The 19,598-nt window shown below is 52.6% G+C and overlaps 1 protein-coding gene across 1 annotated transcript in view; it reads left to right on the top strand.

Annotated features, from left to right (window-relative positions):
- Positions 1-16,650, top strand: part of SHB (SH2 domain containing adaptor protein B) — a 133,304-nt gene extending 116,654 nt beyond the window's left edge. The window contains exon 6 of the mRNA XM_059925116.1: positions 16,201-16,650. Coding sequence (XP_059781099.1) covers positions 16,201-16,384 — 184 coding nt within the window. The 3' untranslated portion in view covers positions 16,385-16,650. The remainder of the gene's footprint in view (positions 1-16,200) is intronic.
- Positions 16,651-19,598: the final 2,948 nt, after the last annotated feature.

The following is a 19,598-nucleotide window of genomic DNA, read 5'->3' as shown; positions in this document are numbered from 1 at the left end:
CTGCCGTCTGAGCACCCCTTGTCGGGTCGACATCTGAGGCTCCAGCCTCTTAGCTCCATGGGGGCTGCTCCCATGGCCAAGCCCCCAGACCACAGTAGAGCCTCCCGGCCATTGTTGGGTTCCCTGCCCAGCATGACCTCCTGCTGCAGGATGTAGGACTCTATCACCACCACTTGCTCTCCTCCCCAGCCTGCCCCTGAGGGCAAAGCTTCAAGAAAGGCAGGTGTGTGCCGCCCGGGGCACTGCCCAGCTCTGCTGACCAGGGCCCTGGGTTCCTGGCTGTCTACTCCTGTGACTGCACCTCTCTGAGCTGCCAGGTGGGTGTGAGGGCTGGAGGAGGGGGAGTACAGAAGAAAGAGAGGTGGGGGTCAGGCAGACCGGCACAGGGGTAGCTGACTGACTCCAGGCAGACAGTGATGGCAGGAAGGGGTGGAGTGAGGAGGGGTTTTGACGTGGGCCTTGGGAAGTGAGGAGGGTTGAGGCAGTTGGGGATGGGCAGGGTAAGGAACTGCCCCTTCTGAGGAAACAGCAGCCCAGGAGGAGAGAAGCTGCCTACTTTCCAATCCACAGTTTTCAATATATCCCATCACTAACTCCTCCCCATCTCCCCAGGATAGAGGCAGCTCTGTGCAGCAGAAGACATGGGCTCTGGATCAGTTTGGATTGGGCTCTTGAACCCCAGCTCTACCACTTACTAGCAGGATGGTCTTGGACAAAGGGACTTAACATCTCTGAGCCTCAATTTCCTCATCTATAAAATGGGTTTTACATCTCTGAGCCTCAATTTCCTCATCTATAAAATGGGTTTTACAGAGGTATTCCTGAAGAGATGATATACATGAAGTGGTTGCCATGTGCCTAGCAGGCATTAAGTGAGTGGTAGCCCACTGTCTTTGTTACAGACTTTGGAGAGCCGTGGGTTATTGAGGAAAGAGCTTGATGTGGTCCAGAGCCTTGAGAATTGTCTGGATCTGTCCATGCCCGCATCTACTCCCCTTTATGGTGGTGGGATTTTAGAATTTATGCAGGCTGCAACTTGAGAAAATCCTGCATTGTTATGACTGAGACTCAAATCACAGGGCTAGAGTCAAATCCAGGCTGCCCTTGTTCTGGCTGTGTGACCTTGGGTAAGTCACTTAACCTCTCTGATCTCCCAGTTCTTGATCAGTACCTGAAGATGATGACCACTTCAACAGGCATTCCTTTCTGTCCCCCTCACTGTCCTGCTGACCCTCTATCTCTCCCTCCACATCTTCACACATTATGAGTTGATTACAAGAACCAGAACCTGGTCCAGGACAGTAGCTCTCATACATTAAGTACACTTGAGCAGAAATCTTGGGATTTAGGGAACAGAAAGAGACCTTTTACATCACCTGGCCCAATGCCCTGTACAGGTGGAGAAACTGAGACCAGAGAGAGGAAGAAGCTTGTTTGCCTCCCGGCTTCCCATCCAGGCCCTGTTTTCTGGCAGCATTTGCATCGGCCTGAGACAAAGGGCAGGCAGGGGAGAGGGGCCATCTGCGTCTTTGCTCTCACTACACAGAGGCTTTCACATCCTTTCAGGACTGATGGAGGGAAAATGAACTTTCTGCTCAATTAGTGTGCAACGTGTTTTCTTCTTCTAAAAGGTTTAAAGGAAATGGTGCAGTTAGGAGCTCTTCAAACGCCCCGTGCAGGAGACTAAATGAAAACAGTGAACTTCAGAGATAGAGGTTTTCAGAAACCCCGTCTGACCGTGGAGGTGTCTGGAAGGCAGATGAGGGTGAAGGGCTGGCTGCTGAGGAGGCTGCAGCAGTTCATCGAAGGACTAGGGCAGTGGGAGTAGAACGGAGGCCGTGTCCTGGTAGAATTGAAGAGGGTGAGAAAGAGCGAGAAGTCAGGGGCCTCATCCAGATTTCTGAACAGCCGGGTGAGTGGTGGCACCACCAGCTGCAACATGGACCTGGAATGGTTTTGAAAAACCCAGGAAACTCATCCTAACTCAGCTGCCCAAAACCAGAGGCAAGGGGTGCCCGCACTCACACTGCCAACCCATTGTCCAGAGCACCCACCAGCCTGGCAGTGCCCAGCATGCCTGCTGATGGGCTAGGTTTTCCCTTCCTGACTTGCTGCATCTCCCCTTCCAGCCAAGCACACGGCATTGCCCTTTGCTCCCCTGAGAGCTCCCTGGTCCCCTCCAGAGTCAGAGCCACCCTGGTTACATTTCCAGCTGGTTTTTAATTATCTCGTATCAGCCCCCATAAATCTCCCCGTAAGGCTTGCCTGCCATGGGAGGCGTTCCAACTGTTGCCAGGAAGCCTCTCGTGCCCTGGGACAGCTTCCCTTCTGAGGCACTGGGTGGTCTCTTCAAATGAGAAAAATATTTCTTTCCAATCACATTTCTAACATCTTGGTAATAGGACTTATTTAATAATATTTTTGTAAAAGCCATCTGGGAATGGCTTGACTGGGAGGGCATGTGGGGTGCTGCAAGGACAGGCCATAGTGACAGATACAGACCTTGTATCTGCCATCAGCAGATACAGCAACATGGAGAAAGATGCAGTCAGGGACCAGAGGACCAGGGCCTGAATCCCACTGCTTCCACCAGCCATGAGGGTCACCCAGCGAGTTATTTCATGTCTCTGAGCCTCAGCCCTGAGGCTCAGGGACACAGCGGAAGGGAAAGCTTTTAGTAAACCCTGAGTGTCTGTATGAATGCAGGTGGTGTTATTTACAGAGCCTTGTGCTTTCCCCGGGGGAGTACTGGGGGGTCTTACTTTGCTAACAGCTAGGTAAATAACTCAAAGGGCCCCGGGAGGAAATGCGATCAGCCCCCACCTAGAGGCATTTGGCGGGGCTTGAAGCAACCAGCTTCTTTCAGTAAAATCCCAAGGTTTCCTGTTCCCCATACCTTCAGGCCCTTGCAGCCAGAAGGGTCTTGAATCATCCAGGTCAAGACCCTGGCTTTCGGATGAGAGAAACAGGCACAGGAAGGGAAAAGGACCTTCCCAAGGTCCCGCAGCAAGTTGCTGGCGGAGCCCAGATGTCTCGACTCCCATCCCAGGTTTATTACCCTTCTGAGCCCATAACACTATATTTTCTTTCCCATTTTCTCCATAAACGTTCGTGGTATTTGCGGCAGATTTATAAAATCGGATGTCAGATTTTATAGCTCTCGTCTTTGCTCCCACAGTTCAAATGCTAAAGCTATAAAAATGATGTTTTGCTGTGTATGAGTGTGGGTGTGTCACACTCACACGTGCACACACTTCCATTTTGTGCCTCGAACCTGCCCTTTTCTGAACGAAATTGGGTCATTTGTAGAGACGTGGATGGATCTAGAGACTATCATACAGAGTGAAGTAAGTCAGAAAGAGAAAAACAAATATCGTATATTAATGCATATATGTGGAACCTAGAAAAATGGTACAGATGAACCGGTTTGCAGGGCAGAAATAGAGACACAGATGTAGAGAACAAACGTATGGACACCAAGGGGGGAAAGTGGCAGGGGGGGGCGGTGGTGGTAGGATGAATTGGGAGATTGGGATTGACATATATACACTGATATGTATAAAATAGATAACTAATAAGAACCCACTGTATAAAAAAATAAATAAAATAAAATTCAAAAAAAACCCTGCCCTTTTCCAGGCAGCCCTCCCCCAGTGAGCAGCCGCCATCCTCCTTCCAGCTGAGGGTGCTTTCTGCCACTTTTAATACCTTTTTTTTTTTTAAGGATTGCTTCACCTAGGGGGAATATCAGAAACAATTGGTTTTGGCAAAGCTGGCTTATTAGAAATGCTTTAATTAGAACTTTTTTTTTTTTTCTATTTTCCTTTTGAAAATCCACACGCTGCTCGCGGCCCTGGGTGGCTTGAGGACCAGCTTGTCACATTCTCAGCACAGACTTTCAGGGCAGGGGCAACAGTTCAGCAGTGTAGGTGTCACTGCTGCGTTCCTACCAGGCACCAGGCCTTTGACTAGATGGGGAGACAGAGGCACATCAGACTCTAAGCTTGTAGTCTAGGCACGGGGACAAGAATAGGTGACTGCTGTGATGGAGGGAGGTGTAGCAGAGAATAAGTAAGGGAGGAAGAAAGTGAGTCTGACTGGGGGCATCTCAGAAGGCTTCCTGGAGGAGGTGGCATGTGGGCAGGGCCTAGGACGATAATAATGTATTGGGAAGTAACAGAAAGGTAGAAGGATGATTAGGTTTGGTATTAGAGGAGAGGTCTCTGCAGTGTCCCCTCTCCCTGTGGTGCTAACTCCCTGTGGTGCCAACTTTTCAATTGTCCCCTCCACGTAAGCTCCCCATGGCCCAGGTGACTAATAATGTTGTGGACAGAGATGTGCCTTGTAAACTCTGAAGTCCTAGTCAGTTCTCTCTCTGTCTCCCCACAGCTTCTGCATCTCTGGTCCTTTATCTTTTCCACAATTCCTTCCCACCCCCCAACTTGCCAAAGAGTAGCCACGTGCCCCTCATTTCCACCTGACACTAAAGGTGTGTACCCCACCCTCGCTGAACACAGCCTCCCAGGGAAAAACGCATTTACACGGTGCCGGGCAGGCGCTTTGCAGTCCCTGGGACCTGGTGTTAGAAATTGAAGAGGCTTCTGCAGCGTATCCTCTGAGGCAGGTAGAATTGTGCCAATAACAATGATTAAAAACTTGGGGCACTATATGAGTTCTGACACAAGTAATGATGAAACCACTGCGGCGGCAAATGCATGAGGTGGTGTGTGCTGGACACACCCACCTTTCAGATTCACAGTCTCCAAATGGGAGCATAATCCCGTTTTGAGTTCAGATTTTCAGGCTGGAAAAATACTTTTTCCTGTCCTCAATTGTTCCAGTCTTACCCCCTAAAAATCTTCTGTGATGAAACGAGGGTTGACTGTTTTACTTTTGTGAAAGTTGTGCTTTTAAAAAGCAATCAGTTCCAATAGTAAGTAACTTTTGGGAACTCAATTACTTGCAGCCATGCCGAAAAAAACTGTAATTAATGTGGTCAAACCCTAGCCAAATAATAAAATGAAAGCTTTGTTGTGTATCAAGGCAGAAATCAATTTCATTAGGGAGCAAAGAGCCGGAGATTTAATTTTGAGAAAACTCTCCACCCTATGGACAGAGGTTGTCAAGAAGCTGCCAGAATGAATGCCCAACATGAGAGGATTCGCCCTCCAGAGCCCAGATTACTAAGGGCTGGCAGTGACCTTTCAGAATTACATTTGCAGACCTTCCAAGTGTGGCCACAGCCAGTGGGGCTTTTGCTTCTTAATGTTCTTGGACTGGTGCCCCCTTTGGTTTGGTCAAGAGGTGCATGTTGTCTGTACCCACTGACGCTTGCATGCCAATGAGATCCTGTCCCTTGGGATGGGGAGGAGGAGGAAGACAGAGGTGGACTCTGGAGGTCAGAAGACACCAGAAAGGAGTTCAGGGATGGCTCAGGGTGTCCACATGGTGATGGAGTCGTGTCCAGACAGCAGGGCTAATGGCCAAGTGGGACATACCCATTGGGGACACTGTCCGGTTGCAGGCCAGCATGTGTATGAGAGATTGTGAGCAACAGGGGGCACCAGGATGAGAGAGGACAGCTGGAGAGGAGCAGCCTCAGGTCTGTGCCTGCTTCTGTATTCCGCTCTCCAGGGGGCCTTCCCAGGGCAGGCAGACCAGCTGTGGCCTGCTGGAATGTACTAAGTCACATTTCAGCTCAGAATGTAGAAGGACTTTCTCATGGTCAGAGCCATCAAAGGTTGGAAAAGGTTGTACCTGTAGGGAGTAAGCTCCCCAACACTGGGGGTAAGCCACAAAAGCTGAACATGAGATGTGAATGTGGACTTTGCATCATCAGATAGAATTAGAATGGTGGTTTTCAAACTTGAATGTGCATCGGAATCTCTTGAAGAGCATATTAAAAGCTGATTCAGGTTCCAGAGAGGCCCAGGGAGTCACAAGCTTAGCAAATCCCCAGGGACTTTGATGTAGGCATTCTGGGGCACATTTGAAGAAACTCTATATTTGAGAAACCTGCACTCCTCTTCCAACCCTGAAACTCTGGGATGTCTGTAATGAAGGTCAGTCCTTTTGTTTAATATCTGAATAGTCATTCCTTCTTCATTGCGTGGTGTAAGCATCTCCTACGTGCTAAGTTTCAAAGGTTTAGCAGTTTGTGGGACCTCGGTGGTCACCTAGTTCTCTCCCTTTGTTGTACAGATGGGGAAACTGAGGCCCAAGAAGACAGGAGCCAGGGCTGGGACCAGGTCCCTGACATTCAGTTCAGAGCTCTTTTCACTTGCTTTCAGTGACTTTAAGGAATATCATAAAGTCCTCCCCATTTCACAGATGAAGAAACTGAAGCCCAGAGCTCCAAGGACTGTTGGGAGGTTTTCCACTTAAAACCACCATCACCATCATTCACATGATGTGCAAAAGGCTCTTGGCCAGGGTGTCTGGGTGGCTTAGAGTCAACTGTGTGCCTTTGAAATTCCAGGGAGGAAGAACGGACCCTCAGGTTAGAGGCAGGACCACTGAGCAGGTAGGTCTTTTTTAGCTTTCAGTTTTTAAAGGCCCTCCTGGATTTTTCCTTCTTTACTTGTTTGAGTAAAACTGTGAGTTGGATCAGGTGCTTTGTGGGCGAGTCCCCTTCTTTGCCATGCTAATGAATCAGTTGGTCAGTTAGCAAGGGACGCCCCAGCCAGGAAAGGAGCTGGGTCTGCAGGATAGTGAGGGTAAGCACTGTGCTTTAAGGACAAGGATGAGAACTGGGGTGTGGGGGGATTGCTGCCTTCTTCCCCCTCCCTGCACGCCCACCTCCACCTTCCACCTTGTCACAGGCATCGCTTCCTACTCTGAGCATACAGAGGCTATGGGTAGTGCCCAAGAATCCCCTACAGCTAATGGCACGGGGGCGGGGTAGGGGGGAAGGGGCACATTCTGGATTCACTGGAGAATGGGAGCAAACCTCCACCCCTTTCTGGGCCTTAATGCCATCTGTAAAATAAGAGCAGGGAAACACATGGTCTCAAACGCCTCTGCTTGGTGTCTTGTCTCTCAGAAATGTTGAATACAGAGCAATACACACAATACTGCCATAGACCAGTATTTTTTAAGCAGAGAAGCCTCTTTCCTCATCATTCCCATTCTGTTTTCATGTGGACCCTGCTATGTAACAATGTGCTTTTGAGAGTGTTGTGAAATACCACTCCATGTTTGGGAAAGTTGATCTCAGGGTCGTAAACACCATGCCCATAGTCACCCAGTGACAGAGCTAGGGCCAGAACCCAGGCCTCCCAACCCAGCCAGGCAGGCTGCCCAGCTGGAGGATGTGGTCCTGCTGCCAACGTGGCCATGAATGGCAGACCAGGCAGACAGGGAGACACGCTCAGTGCTCAGCCCGGGCAGCACGGAGCCAGCAAGGCAAACCAGATGGGCAGCAACTTCTACTCAGGCTCCTGCAGTGCAGGTGGGAACAAAGCCATGTCAGAACCCCTAGCCTTAGCACCTGCCAAACTTGCTCATGCACCATCCAGCTCGGACCTCAAGATGGTTCTTACGGGTGGGCAGTGAAAACTCCATCCCACAGATGAGGAAACTGAGGCTTGGAGAGAGGCACAGCTCAGAGTGGCAGAAGGGGACTCAGACCCAGGTTTGGGTCCCCCTGGGTCTGCAGGCGGTGGTCCCTTTGCCCTCGTCTTGCCTTCCTCATCCCGGAGTGCTCCCCTCATCTCACTCTCCAGCCTCACCTGGCTCAACCCCAGGTTTCCAGCTCCCCTTTTGCCTATAAAAGCCCCTGTGCCCCTCAAAGTCCTCTCCACGGCAGCTGGTGCTTACCCTTATGGCTGCCTTTGCCCAGTCCCTGTTCTGGACCTTCCTTCAGGTACCATGTGTTCCCCCTGCACCTGCTGGTTGGTGGTGAAGTGGGAGTTGGCCCTTGGAAACAGCCTGGAGCCCTTTGCAGCCCTTTGGCAAATTCTGTGTTGTGTCTTAAGCCCTTTAATAAGGAGCTGGATGACTAACCTTTATCAGGTGTTCATGCTTCCTTCACACAGGCATTCTCACTTCTCCCTCACAACTACTGTGAGGGTGGACTCTTTGTTACTCCCATTTCACAGAGGAAGGATGTGAGGCATGGGTGACTAGTGAGTTGCCACTGTTGAAATTTGGGGCTGGATTATTCTATGTTGTGGGGTTGTCCTATGCAGCATCCCTGACCTCCACCTGTAGATGCCAGCAGCTCCCCTGTCTCCAGACATTGTCAAATTCCTCCAGGAGGGAGGTAAACTCGCCCCAGTTGAGAACCAGTGCTCCAAGAAGAGTATGGGTGGAGAGAGGCTTGTCCTAGTAGAAGGAAACCCCCCTCTACCCAACCCCAGGCCTGAATGCGTTCTGTCCATCCCGTTGGCACAGATGTTAAGAAGCCTTGCTTTTGCCACTGTGCTGTCCTCAAGCCCGGGGATTCCCTGTACCTGCATGAGGATAGCCATCCTGCCCTGCCTTAGTCCTCCTGGCCGAGGCTGGCACACCCTCCACACCACTGTGATATCTCTCATTAGCTTGAAAACTTTAGCACTGGAGGAACCCCCTCTACCTTTTCCAGACGGGGATGCTGAGGCCCAGGGAGAGGGGACCTGCCCAGCCAATGACATCAGTGGGATCAGAGTTTGAACCCAGGCATCTGACTTCAGTTCAGCCACCACCATCAACCCCACATGCTTCAAACACAAAAGGGTCTTTGTGTTCCTGGAAGAGTCCTCTTTCCCCTTCCTAAAGCTCTGAAACATTTCATGTCACCCCTCCCCCTGCCTCCACCTCTCCCCTTGCAGTTTTCATGTGCACTTGCTGGAGCCTGAGGACTGATAGGAACACCGACCAGCGAGACTGCAAAAGTCATCCAGCCTGCCCCCACGCATCATTACCCTCCCACTTACACACCCCCAGTGATGGGAGACTCACTCCCTCAGCTGTCAGTCTAGATCATTAAAATTCTCCTGCCTGACACTTTGTTAGTCTACTCCTGAGAAAATTGCCCCAGATCAGTTCATTTTGACCTATGCTGCTTTGCGTGGCACAAAACAAGCCTTATGCCTCTCCATGTTTGCCGCGAGATGCATCTGCCGGCTCTCCTTCTGCCTGGAGATGGCTTTTCATCGTGATTTACTGAAGTCCCTCTCCCTGATCCGCCAACTTAGAGCTTGAGAAATGCCCGGGCTTCCTGGGGAGGCTTATCACTGCCAATGCGCTTATTGAAAGTCTAATTATTTGGTTGTAAATCAAGTTGTTTCGCTCAGCGGTGTTAACATTTAGATGTTTGTTCCCCATAACTTGGTGCATGTGTCTTTGGCTTGTCCCCCTGAAGGCTATTTCGGAAGGCAGTGGGTGGCATGTGACCTCATAAGCCCCTTCCCCCAGCTTCCTCAACCCCTAGAACATCTCAGCTGGAAAGGGCCTCCGTGCCCCTCACCCCATGCATTGCACAGTTGGAGAACCCCGACACACAACTAGAAGGACTCACGTCCTGGTCCCCTGGCTCAGAAAGCCCTAGTGTCCTCTCGCTGTGACTCAGGCAGGTTGCTTCTCCCTCTGGCCCTTGGTGTTCTCGTGTGTGCAGTCGGTGTCTTGCAGATAATGCCAGCCCTCCCAGCTTCTTTGTGAAGCCACAGGTTGGTCCAGTCACAGACCAGCGGCAGCGGTGGCAATCACATTGTACACGTTTGTTCTGCCAGGCTCCCAGGCCCTGTGCTGGTAGTTCACAGCATGTGCAGATGCCAGCCTGACATCCTCAGGAGATGTCAGCCAGGTGCCTTTCCCCTGAAGGCCCCTATCACTTGAGATCTGGGTATGTTTTTCCCACAGCAGGCAGGGCTCTCCTCAGAACATGCTTCTCTGCAGGCACTCATGAGTGTTTCTGGAGTGGCTTGTTTCACAGATGTGATGAGGAGTTTCTCTGTAGACACTTACCCAGCAAAATATCCCATCTCCCAGGAGGTCAAAGAGCAGACGTCCTGAATCAGAGCCATCTGCTTGCAGAGGCAGCGTTGCTGAGCAGGGGGCGGGGTTATGGCAGGAAGTACCTGTTTTGTAGGCCCCTAGGTGGCCATGGAGGCAGGAGGTATCTTGCCATGGTCACCCTCCAGGCTGGCTCCCTTGGGATGCTCCCTCACCCAAGGTCACAGCAGATCAGCATTAGAGCCGGGCCTAGAACGCACCTATGCCCAGTTAATTCGATACAAACGTCCGTGTCCATCTCCACCTCGACTTGGGTGCGCACTTGTGGGGTCAGAAGGACCTGATGGGCTGGTCTCATGCCCTCTCCACGTGGATCACAAGACCTGTGCTCCGAGGGCTCTGAGGGTGAATGCTGGTAGCTGTTGTCATGCTCATGGAGAGCAGGTGACACCTCCCTCCCCTGAGAATCATCCTGCAACCAATTGTTGAGGGCATTCAGATGCCCAATTTCATCCTTCCTCTCCTCTTAACCGATCTGGCCTCAGGAATCTTTGCACAATGTAAGATTCAACTTTTTAATTAAAATAACCCACAAGAAGAGGAAGAGATGCAGCCACTTTGAGATCTGCTGGGCCCCAGAGCATGGAGGGCCTGGGCCCTCAGGAAGACGTGGTTTCAGGAGGGAACTTGCATCACATTCGTTTTGTTTATCTAGGCCTGGGCAGGGGCACTGGCTGGCTCTGTCCCCGAGAATGATTTCTTGTAGAATCCCAAGGAAAGAAAAAGGTTTGACCCATTCTTCTCTGTGGCTTGTGGCTTCCCTCAAGTGAGACTTCTCTTTCCAATTTGAGAGGCAGGTGCCTTTGTACCCCCTGCAGAGGTGACCCTCTAGGTTCTCCCCATGGCTCTGCCCCTCACTAAGCTGGCTCCTCCTGGGACCAATGCTGACCAGGCAAAGCAGCCACCGTGTCTGGCCTTGAAAGAGGCAGCTTCTACCCTGGCTGGACCGCACTCGGGGACCTGGTGGAGTCGCCACCAGCCTGCCCTCTGGAGCTTACAGTCCAGAGAGGAGGATGCACGGGGCCTCATTTCCTGGCTCAAGATAGACGCTCACTAGATAGCTGCTGGGTAGATGGATGGACAGCTGAACGGCGTGTTCGGCTGTGTGCCAGGCATGTGCTGAGGGCCCAAAGGGGAATAAGGCTTGACCTGCTGAGAAACGTCCCAGTGAACAGAGTTCCTGACCTCAGGAGCTCACAGAGCTGCAGGGACCTGGACACCTGGATCCGTCTGGCTGGGTGGCTGAGCGGGGGAAGATGAGGCTGCAGTGGTGGTGTCAGGGCCCTGAATGCTTACCACAGGCTTCAAAGTCAGACAGACACAGTGAAATCCTGGTCCCACCGTGTCCCACGGGGCAAGGCACACAACCTCCTTCAGCCTCAGTTTCCCCATCTGTAAACAACGGTAGTCACACCAAGCAACTTATCAACCTTGCCGTGGGCTTAAATGAGGTAACATGTAGCAGTGGCTCAGCTCAGTGCCTGGTGCACAGTGGGGTTCGAGCATTCATTCTGCAGTGGCAGTGGGGAGCCCTGGATGGTTTTGAGCTGAGGTACAACGTTCTGGGGCATCTCAGTGAAGAGAGCAGCTCCCCAACCGCCTTTCAATAGAGGTAAACCAGAGATCACCTCTGTGTGTGGTTTCCTGTAACCAGGTCCTACATGCTAGTCCCAAAGGGCAATTTCCTTGCCTTCTCCTGCATAAATATTATATGCAAGTATTTTTAAGTCACTTCATCATGAAAGGAAGCGATTTAACATAACTATTACCCAAGATTCTTCATGAAATATGCATCAAGCAATTAGGTCTAAAAGCAAGAGGTGAGGCCTCGCACCCCGTTCGGGCCAGCAGCTGCAGGCTGAGTGATGTTTTATTAAAGCCCATGATTATGAGACAAGGTGGGGTCTGTTATTAGGCCCAGCGCGCCAGGCACGTTTGATAATCCTGGTGATGAGGAGGTGTTTTTGTGATGATAATGAGCCATTTGAACGCCCTGACAGCCACAGCATCCCCAGCCTCTACCAGCCTTACAAGACTCATTAGTCAGGTCACCCACTGGAGACACCCCTAATTGTGACTTAGCTCTCGCATGATGTCCTATCAAAGGAGATGGGGCTGACACAGGAGCTTGGCAGGCGGCGGCCTGTCTGAGCTCCCCGGGGACCCATGCCTTCTCAGAAGCGACGATGGGAGGTGGCCTGGGACCCGGCCCACCTGGCCCTGGACGCGTGGGCCCCAGGTTCTTGCCATAACCTCAGCCTACCTTGCTGTGTGCCTTGAGCCAGAGTGCTGCTCTCTTCTGACCTGTTTCCTCCAGGGTACCCCAAGAGGGTGAAACGAGATGGTCCCCAGGTTGCTGCTTGCTCCAAAAGCAGCGTCCAGAGCACCGCAGCGTCCCTGGGCATGCTGGTTATCTGATGCACCCTCTCTTCTCCCTGGAAAACTTAATCTTTTCTCTTCTTGTGCTGGATGTCGTCTTCTAAGTAGAATTGGGAGTCTTTAAAGCCATCCCTGGCAGCTGTTTTTAAATCTTCAACTGTTGTTAGGCGGCACCTCACTCGTGGGGACCTTGTGACCGATCAGGATATATCACTGCAGCACACCCCATAGGTATGTGCTGACAAGGCTCTGCCTGACCTTTGCATAAGTCCGGGTTTGACAGATTATCTCAGAAAGAAAGCCTCCTTACCTCGCAGGGCCCACCAACTCCGTGTGATCGTCCCTCCATGGCTGGGGGCTCCGCCAGTCAGGACACACTGTCCCCGATCCCTGGGATGGCCTTTCACTGCCAGCCCCTATGCTGCTCTGACCCGTCATTAGCCCTGCAGGGTGGGTGTGGTGGGGACTGAGGCTCAGAGTCAAGGAGTCACTTGCTCAGGCTCTGATGCCTCTCGCCCACCACGCACCCGGCCTCACGTGGAGTGTTGGGAGCTAAGTAGGGCTCTCTCCTGGAGCTGGACAGCGCTGAGGTCAGGAGCGTGGGCTCTGGGAAAGGCCCACCAGGGAAGGAAGCAGCATGGCCACTGCTGATTGCTGTGTGACCCCGGGTCAACCACCTCCCATCTGAGTCTCAGTGCTTAGCACATGGCCTGGCTCACAGGAAGTGCCCAGGACACATCAGCCTGAGGGCCATCCGGGCCAGTACCCTGTGACAGCGGCACTGGAGGCCGTGGGCAGCAGAGGAGGGGTGTGGGGCGTGAGGCTGCCTAGACCCCTTCCTGCAGGAAGCCCTCACCGCATGGGCAGCAGATTATGCTCATACACATGGAATCCAGGACCTTAGGCCCAGAAGCACCCTCAGAGGCCATCCAGTTAGTCTCCCCATGGATCCAGTGGGGGCAGGGAATGAGCCCAGTACGGCCCAAGGAGAGCCTCAGGTCCAGAGAACCAGAGGGTGCAGTGCGTGAGCCCAGGGGGAAGGGCCGTTCCGGCCGGGGCTGCAGGGTGAGGGCCAGCTCTCCCTCTGCTGGGAATGGTCAGGCCCTGGACTCAGGGGTCACGGGCCTGAGTTCTCTGCCTTGGGCTCCGAACTTTGTAACTGCCTGCCCCCTCAGTACAGCCCAGCTCAGGGTTATAAACTAGTGTGTACTGAAATACGAGCGTCAGAAGAACAAACAGTAGGCCTGGAGAGTCAGAAGGGACTGCGGGAAGGTACCAGCGGCTGCCTGGGTCCGTTGAGGTGGAGGCATTAGTGTGAAGTTTCTAATATCTGGTGACCTCGCAAGCCCTCGGCCTGGGAACAGAGGAGCTTCAGCTTCTGTCTCTGGCTCTGTCCTCTGTTACCACCATCCCTGCCCACTTCCCTCGCTGAATATTTTAAGAACAACGGGTGTGAAAATATCCCATTAACCCGTATGAGTTATTTTCTTTAACCTCCTTAGAAATTAAATCAGCTCCCCCTGCAACTTTGTACCTGCAGTGCCATCAGAGCTTTGGCGTTCAGACCAGCTCACAACTGGTTGCTGTGATCTAACACATCCTGCGCTTTGCAGCCCCAGCTGCAGACTGTGGTACATAAAGCCCAAAATATCACCCCACACAGAGGGCATGACATGTCCAAGGCCACACACACCCGCCCATGTCACTCACCTGCAGCTCCAGCTCTGCTCTCTCCCATACACACCCCTTCTCCAGGCAAAGCTGAGCACGTGGTCTTCAAGAGTGCAAAGCTTTTTAACTGTCCCTGGTTTTTTTAGCCACACAATTTCAGCCCTGCATTCAAGCAATTACAGTCCTTTCCAGGCCAGCACAGATTTGCCATCTCTCCATGGATGTGGGTAGCAGATAGCGGAGTCTTCACACAGAGGGAGTTGCACGTTTTTTCACTTAAGGCGCGCACCAGTTCCTTTCTAACGGCTTAAGCAAGTGTGCCTCCTGCTTCTCAGATGTGACAAGGCAATTCTCCGATGAAATGACCCTACACTGAGGAGCAGAACTTGCCACAGGCTCTGTAATTAGAACATTGTCAGCCTTAAAAAATCTTGATTTAAATTTCAGTTCTTTACAGGAATTATTCTCTCTTGAAACATAATTGCTCTCCGAACGATTTCCTTTAAGCTAAGGGTGACATCTCTAAATACGTTATTATGAGCAGATGTATTGCTCAGTGCCTGCACTTCATTAAACATTTGCTCTGCCCATTTGAAAATGGTCCTGGAGTCCAAATTGACGCATTAATAGAGCAGGCGCCGTTAAGCGTGGGGAGCCCGGTCCTGGATGGAAGAAATGTGGGAACAGCTGAAGCAAGAAGAATCAAAGCTCAGAAGGGCTACAAACTGCAAACCTGTGTCCACACGGAGGTCTCGGCCTTGCCTGTGGTGGGCCTGGTCTCCTAGGAGCCGGGCCTCTAGGGCTGCTCACAAGTTATCAGTGCCCAAGGATGGGCTCTGGAGAAGGCTCAGGAGGTCAGAGCCCCAGCTTTCTCACTAAGTGACACACCCTCAGTAAATTTGGACTGTGCTTTGAAAACCAAGCATCCACAAGTGTGGTGGCTAAATCTTGGAGCTGAGTGAGCAGGGAAAGGGCAGCCTGAGCACAGGCAGGTTGACGGAGGGGTTAGTGACCCCATGTGGCCAGAGTCCTGGGTGGGAGGCGAGAGAGGTCTGCTAGGGCCAGGTGGAAACAACACCCCACCCAGCATGCTGGTGCAGCTGGCAAGCTGCAAGGGTCACGGACATAGGGCTCTGCTCTGATCTCCGAGGAACCCATCCACTACCCATTTCAGCAGATGCCGAGCATGGTGGGCACAGAGCCTGCGCAGTGCTCTGGAGCTCTCAGGGGAATCGAGAAGATGGATAAGTAATCACAGTTCAGCAAGGCAAGTGCTGATGGAGGCGTTATATCCTCTGTGCAGCTGGAAGAAGGAAGGAGCTCTGCCAGTGGGAACCTGGAAGACTTCCTGGCAGAGACAACACTCAGCCTGGGCCTTGGAGAAGGAGGCAGGCAGGGTTTACTGAGCAGAGAGAGGAAGCACAGACAGGAGAGTGCCGGCGTTGGGGCAAAGCCGGGGAGCACACATTCTCCCCAGATTCTATTGGCTTAAACTAGTCACGTGACTACAGTGGCTACAAGGGAGGCTGGGAAATGTAGTCCCTGGCTGGGCAGTTCCATACTACTGAAGAGAGAGCATCAGTTTTTGGAAAACAGCTCGCCTGTCATCCTGCCACACTCTGTTTCCTAATCTTTAAACTGGGGGTGATGACCCCTGTCCTGCCTACTTGTCAGGGCACTGGGGACTTAAACATTGTGCCTGCTAGGCAAGGCTTAAATTCTCATCTGCATCAGTAATAGGAAGAGGGGCCAAGTTTGGCGGTTTCTTTGTTTTCCTGAGGAAGTCCCTCAAAGCTCCCGAGGTCGAAAGACTCTCCTGCAGCCGTGTTTGCCGCTGATTCCCTGTCTGCTGCTGGGATTGAGGGGGCTCTTAGGTGCAGCTGCATTTCGGCCGATCCTGGACTCTGTTCCTGGCTGGGAGAGGTGCAGCTCAAGGCTGCTTCTTGGCTGGGATCTCTTCTGTCCCAGGCAGCAAGGAATCTTCACACCTTAGCAGGAATATGGCCAGAGGGAGAGTTCTCTCGGATAATGAGTGTGAATTCATGACACACCTCGGTTCAGAGCAAAAGTGAGTAGCTCTCTGGGAATTGCTTTCCTGATTGATCTTGGGCCTTCGTCATTCTGCACATCCTAATAATCTCTGCGCTTTGTTCACAGGAGCAACCAGGGCTTCATGCACATGAAACTGGCCAAAACCAAAGAGAAATACGTCCTGGGTCAGAACAGCCCCCCGTTCGACAGTGTCCCAGAAGTCATCCACTACTACACCACCAGAAAGCTGCCCATCAAAGGGGCCGAGCACTTGTCCCTCCTCTACCCCGTGGCTGTGCGGACCCTGTGAGCCCCTCCCTGCCCTGTGACGGGGCCCAGACGTGGAGGAGCCGGTGGCCCCCGCCGACCCGCCCGGCCGCTGTTGCCAGCCGTGTCCAGTTTGTGTCGTGTGTATGGTACTAGCACACCACTGCATGTCTCTAGAATGCTGTTGCCACTCACGGGGGCTGGAGAAGGCCTGGATAAAGACTGAGGGACGGCCAGCCCGCCACCGCAGCCCCCACCCCCAACCCCTCTTCGAGTTTCTGTGAATTAAAATATTTGCAAATCCAAAAAGATGCCTTCCAGGATGAACAAAGGAGAGCAGCTCCGAGGGGCGGGGCGGGAGCTCCCGGGGTTGCGGCTCTTTGTTCTCCAGCTGTCAGGAATTCACACCTGTGTACGGGGTGCAGTTTTCCCACCGGGGCCCCACTGGTGCTGGGAGCCAAATGCTGGTGCTTTGAGAGCCCTGAAGGCCCTGGGAATCCCGCCTCCCCTCTGGTGTGTATGTGTCAGCGTGTGTGTGCGAGTGTGAGCACATACGTGGGAGAACATGGCCACACACAGATGTAAGCCCACTAATCCACTTTTAGTCATTCAGTGTAATCATTAAGAGATCTCCAAGGAATCATTGTGCAGTCAAAAAAAGGATTCAATTATTTATGAATAGGGTGTGTAAATAAAATAGTCATTTAATATATATTCTTATCCCTTTTTTTAATATACTGCAGTGGGTCTCTGGGGTGGGGGCAGTGCTTACCTGCGGGTTTCGTCCCCAGAGCAAGGTGTGTCCCCTCTGGGCACGCGGGAAGGAGGCAGAGCCCCCAGCTCAGGGCTGGGGCAGAGGGGTTTGCTTTGCCCCCTGAGAGTCAAGCTGCAGGAAGGGGCATTCAGGCTCCAGCAATGGTAGCCTCACATGTTGACTCAGCGCCCATGCTCCCCCTTCTGCCTACAGCAGTGCAGTGATGGCAGGTCCGTGTTAACCCCTCAGGTGCACAGCACCCAGCGGTGCATAAAGGGCTCTCCCCATTAACTGGGGTCACTGCTACCCTGTGAGGCATTTAACATGTGGGGAAAAGGAGGCTCAGAGAGGGAAAGTAGCTTGTCCAAGTTAACACAGCCCATAAGCAGAGGACGCTCTAGAGCCAGTGCTTTGGCTCTACATGGCCTTGCTGTCACCCTGCTCCTGGGAGAAGGCAAATCCTGACCTCTCAGGGGACATGGAGCCAGAGCTCCTGGTCATCCGCACTGCCTCCACACAGATAAGAACACCCGCACACACACTCCCACACTCCACCCCTATCTAGCCCCTGCCCTTGACAGGAGCGGGGGTCTTGCTCACATAGAGCAGACCCTCAGTGAGACTGCTGTTACTCAGTTCCCCTTCCTTTCCCTCCCACCCACCTACCACCACACCATGCATGTTAAATGCAATGGAAGAAATAGAAGAATCCCACCCAGCAGCATGAAAGGCATGGCTTCCATCCACTGAAGGAGGTGCAAGGGATCCAGAGAGAGCACAAGTGTCAGCGCCTTCGCCAAGCACACCTCAGCCTGCCTGCCAGTGGTCTGAGCACAATGGAAGTTTGGAGACCATCGTCCCCAGCAGGAGGGGGCTGAACCGAGTTTGAACATCACCAGCACTGCCAGGCCTTCCACGATGCTTCCGACTCACCGTTCACATTAGAGACAGAGGCCCAGCGAGGAGAGAGGACTTGCCCCAGCCACCTGTCAAGCCAGGGCAGGGCAGGACTAGAATCCGTGCCCCTTTAGGTGGCTGCTGTGGATTTTAGTGGGTTGTGGCCAAAGCTGTTTCCTTGGCATCTGCTTCCTGCCCAGTCCAACTCTTGGGTCAGCCTCCCGAGTCCTTGTCTCAGTCCAGGCAGCCCGAGACCCTCCCACCCATGGATCCCACAGGCCCGTCCACCTCATGGTTGCCTCGTTGCCTATGGCCTGGGTCTAGTCTCCAAAGCCTCAATCCTGACCTTTTACCTGCTTTGCGTTTTCCAAAACATCCTTTAAGGCAGGAGTACCTGGAATGATTCACGCTTTCCTCTTTATTTATTTATTTTTCTGGTGAGTGAGATGATGAGTGAGGAGTTGGCACTTATCCAAACAGAGGTGCCGAAGGAGACTGGATCCCAAGGATCCAGTTAGAGGTTGGGGACGAGGAAGGCAGCCCATGGAGCCGGGGGTGGGGTGGATTTTGCATTAGTGCCTCGTCCTCCAGCAAGTGCAGATTCCCACAGGGCCCTTCCTGAGGCCACAGGTGGGGCAGTGCAGGAGCCCACGACCCTTCTCAGTGGACAGTCTTCAGAGCAGACCTCTCCTCAGAAGAGGCTCTGCCTGTGGTCTGAGGAAAAGCGAGGCTGCTTCACCCTCTGGTCTTGCCTTTGCTCTTTTAAGGGATTCCTGGGCCCTCCCTCCTTCCCCTGCCTTCGTCTTCCTGAAGTTTCCCCGGGAGGCCCAACCGCCAGCTCCCCCTTGGGACTGAGGCCGGCAGAGGAGCCAGCTTACAGGATGGGAGCTGCTAAAAGGAATTTTTTTCCTTAATTTTATGAACCTCTCCCTCTTCTTCCTCTAATTGTGACCGTTTCCTCTGTCGGCGTGTATTCATGTTTTCTTGGACATCTAACAATTGAAACAGCTTTTCCCTTTCAGAAACACTCACATTCAGGTTACTGGCGTTGGTTTGGGTTTTGTTTTGGCTTTTTTTTTTTTCATCTGCTGCCAATTAATGGGGGAAAAAATGAGCTGGATTTCTTTGAGGGAAAAAAAAAAAACTCCCTGCCACACAATATCTCGCCTCAGCATTTTGTCTCAGAACACAACCTCTAGCCCCTAACAGGCTGCGTTGCTCAGAGCCACAGGACTGTTGGGGTTTTTTCCCCTTTCTTTCCCTCCATCGCTGGCTTCATTATTGACCATAATGCCCCAACCACTTTAGCAGTAATGTCCTTGAGCACTGAGGAGTCAAGGCCCTTTGGGCAGTGCCCCGCCCGCCCCAGAACAAGATGACAGCCCAGAAAGAAAGGAGGCTTTGTGGGGAGAGATGGCCCACCTGCCTGTCAGGAGAGAGGCTCACAGAGCACCTCTTCTAAAGAAAATGGTGAAAAGGCTCCTCTTCAGGAAGCTCAGCCAATCCCAGCTGAGCTGTGCCTCCCCTCCCAGGGCAGCTCCAGGCTGGTGCCCCTCAGTGGCCAGTGGGTGAGCAGAGGGGAATCATGATGTAACTTCCAGCAAGG

The sequence above is a fragment of the Balaenoptera ricei genome, chromosome 6 (genome assembly GCF_028023285.1).
Source record: "Balaenoptera ricei isolate mBalRic1 chromosome 6, mBalRic1.hap2, whole genome shotgun sequence".
In the NCBI taxonomy this organism is placed as follows: domain Eukaryota; kingdom Metazoa; phylum Chordata; class Mammalia; order Artiodactyla; family Balaenopteridae; genus Balaenoptera; species Balaenoptera ricei.
Note: the sequence above shows the minus strand (reverse complement) of the source record. Positions and strands in the feature narration are given on the sequence as shown.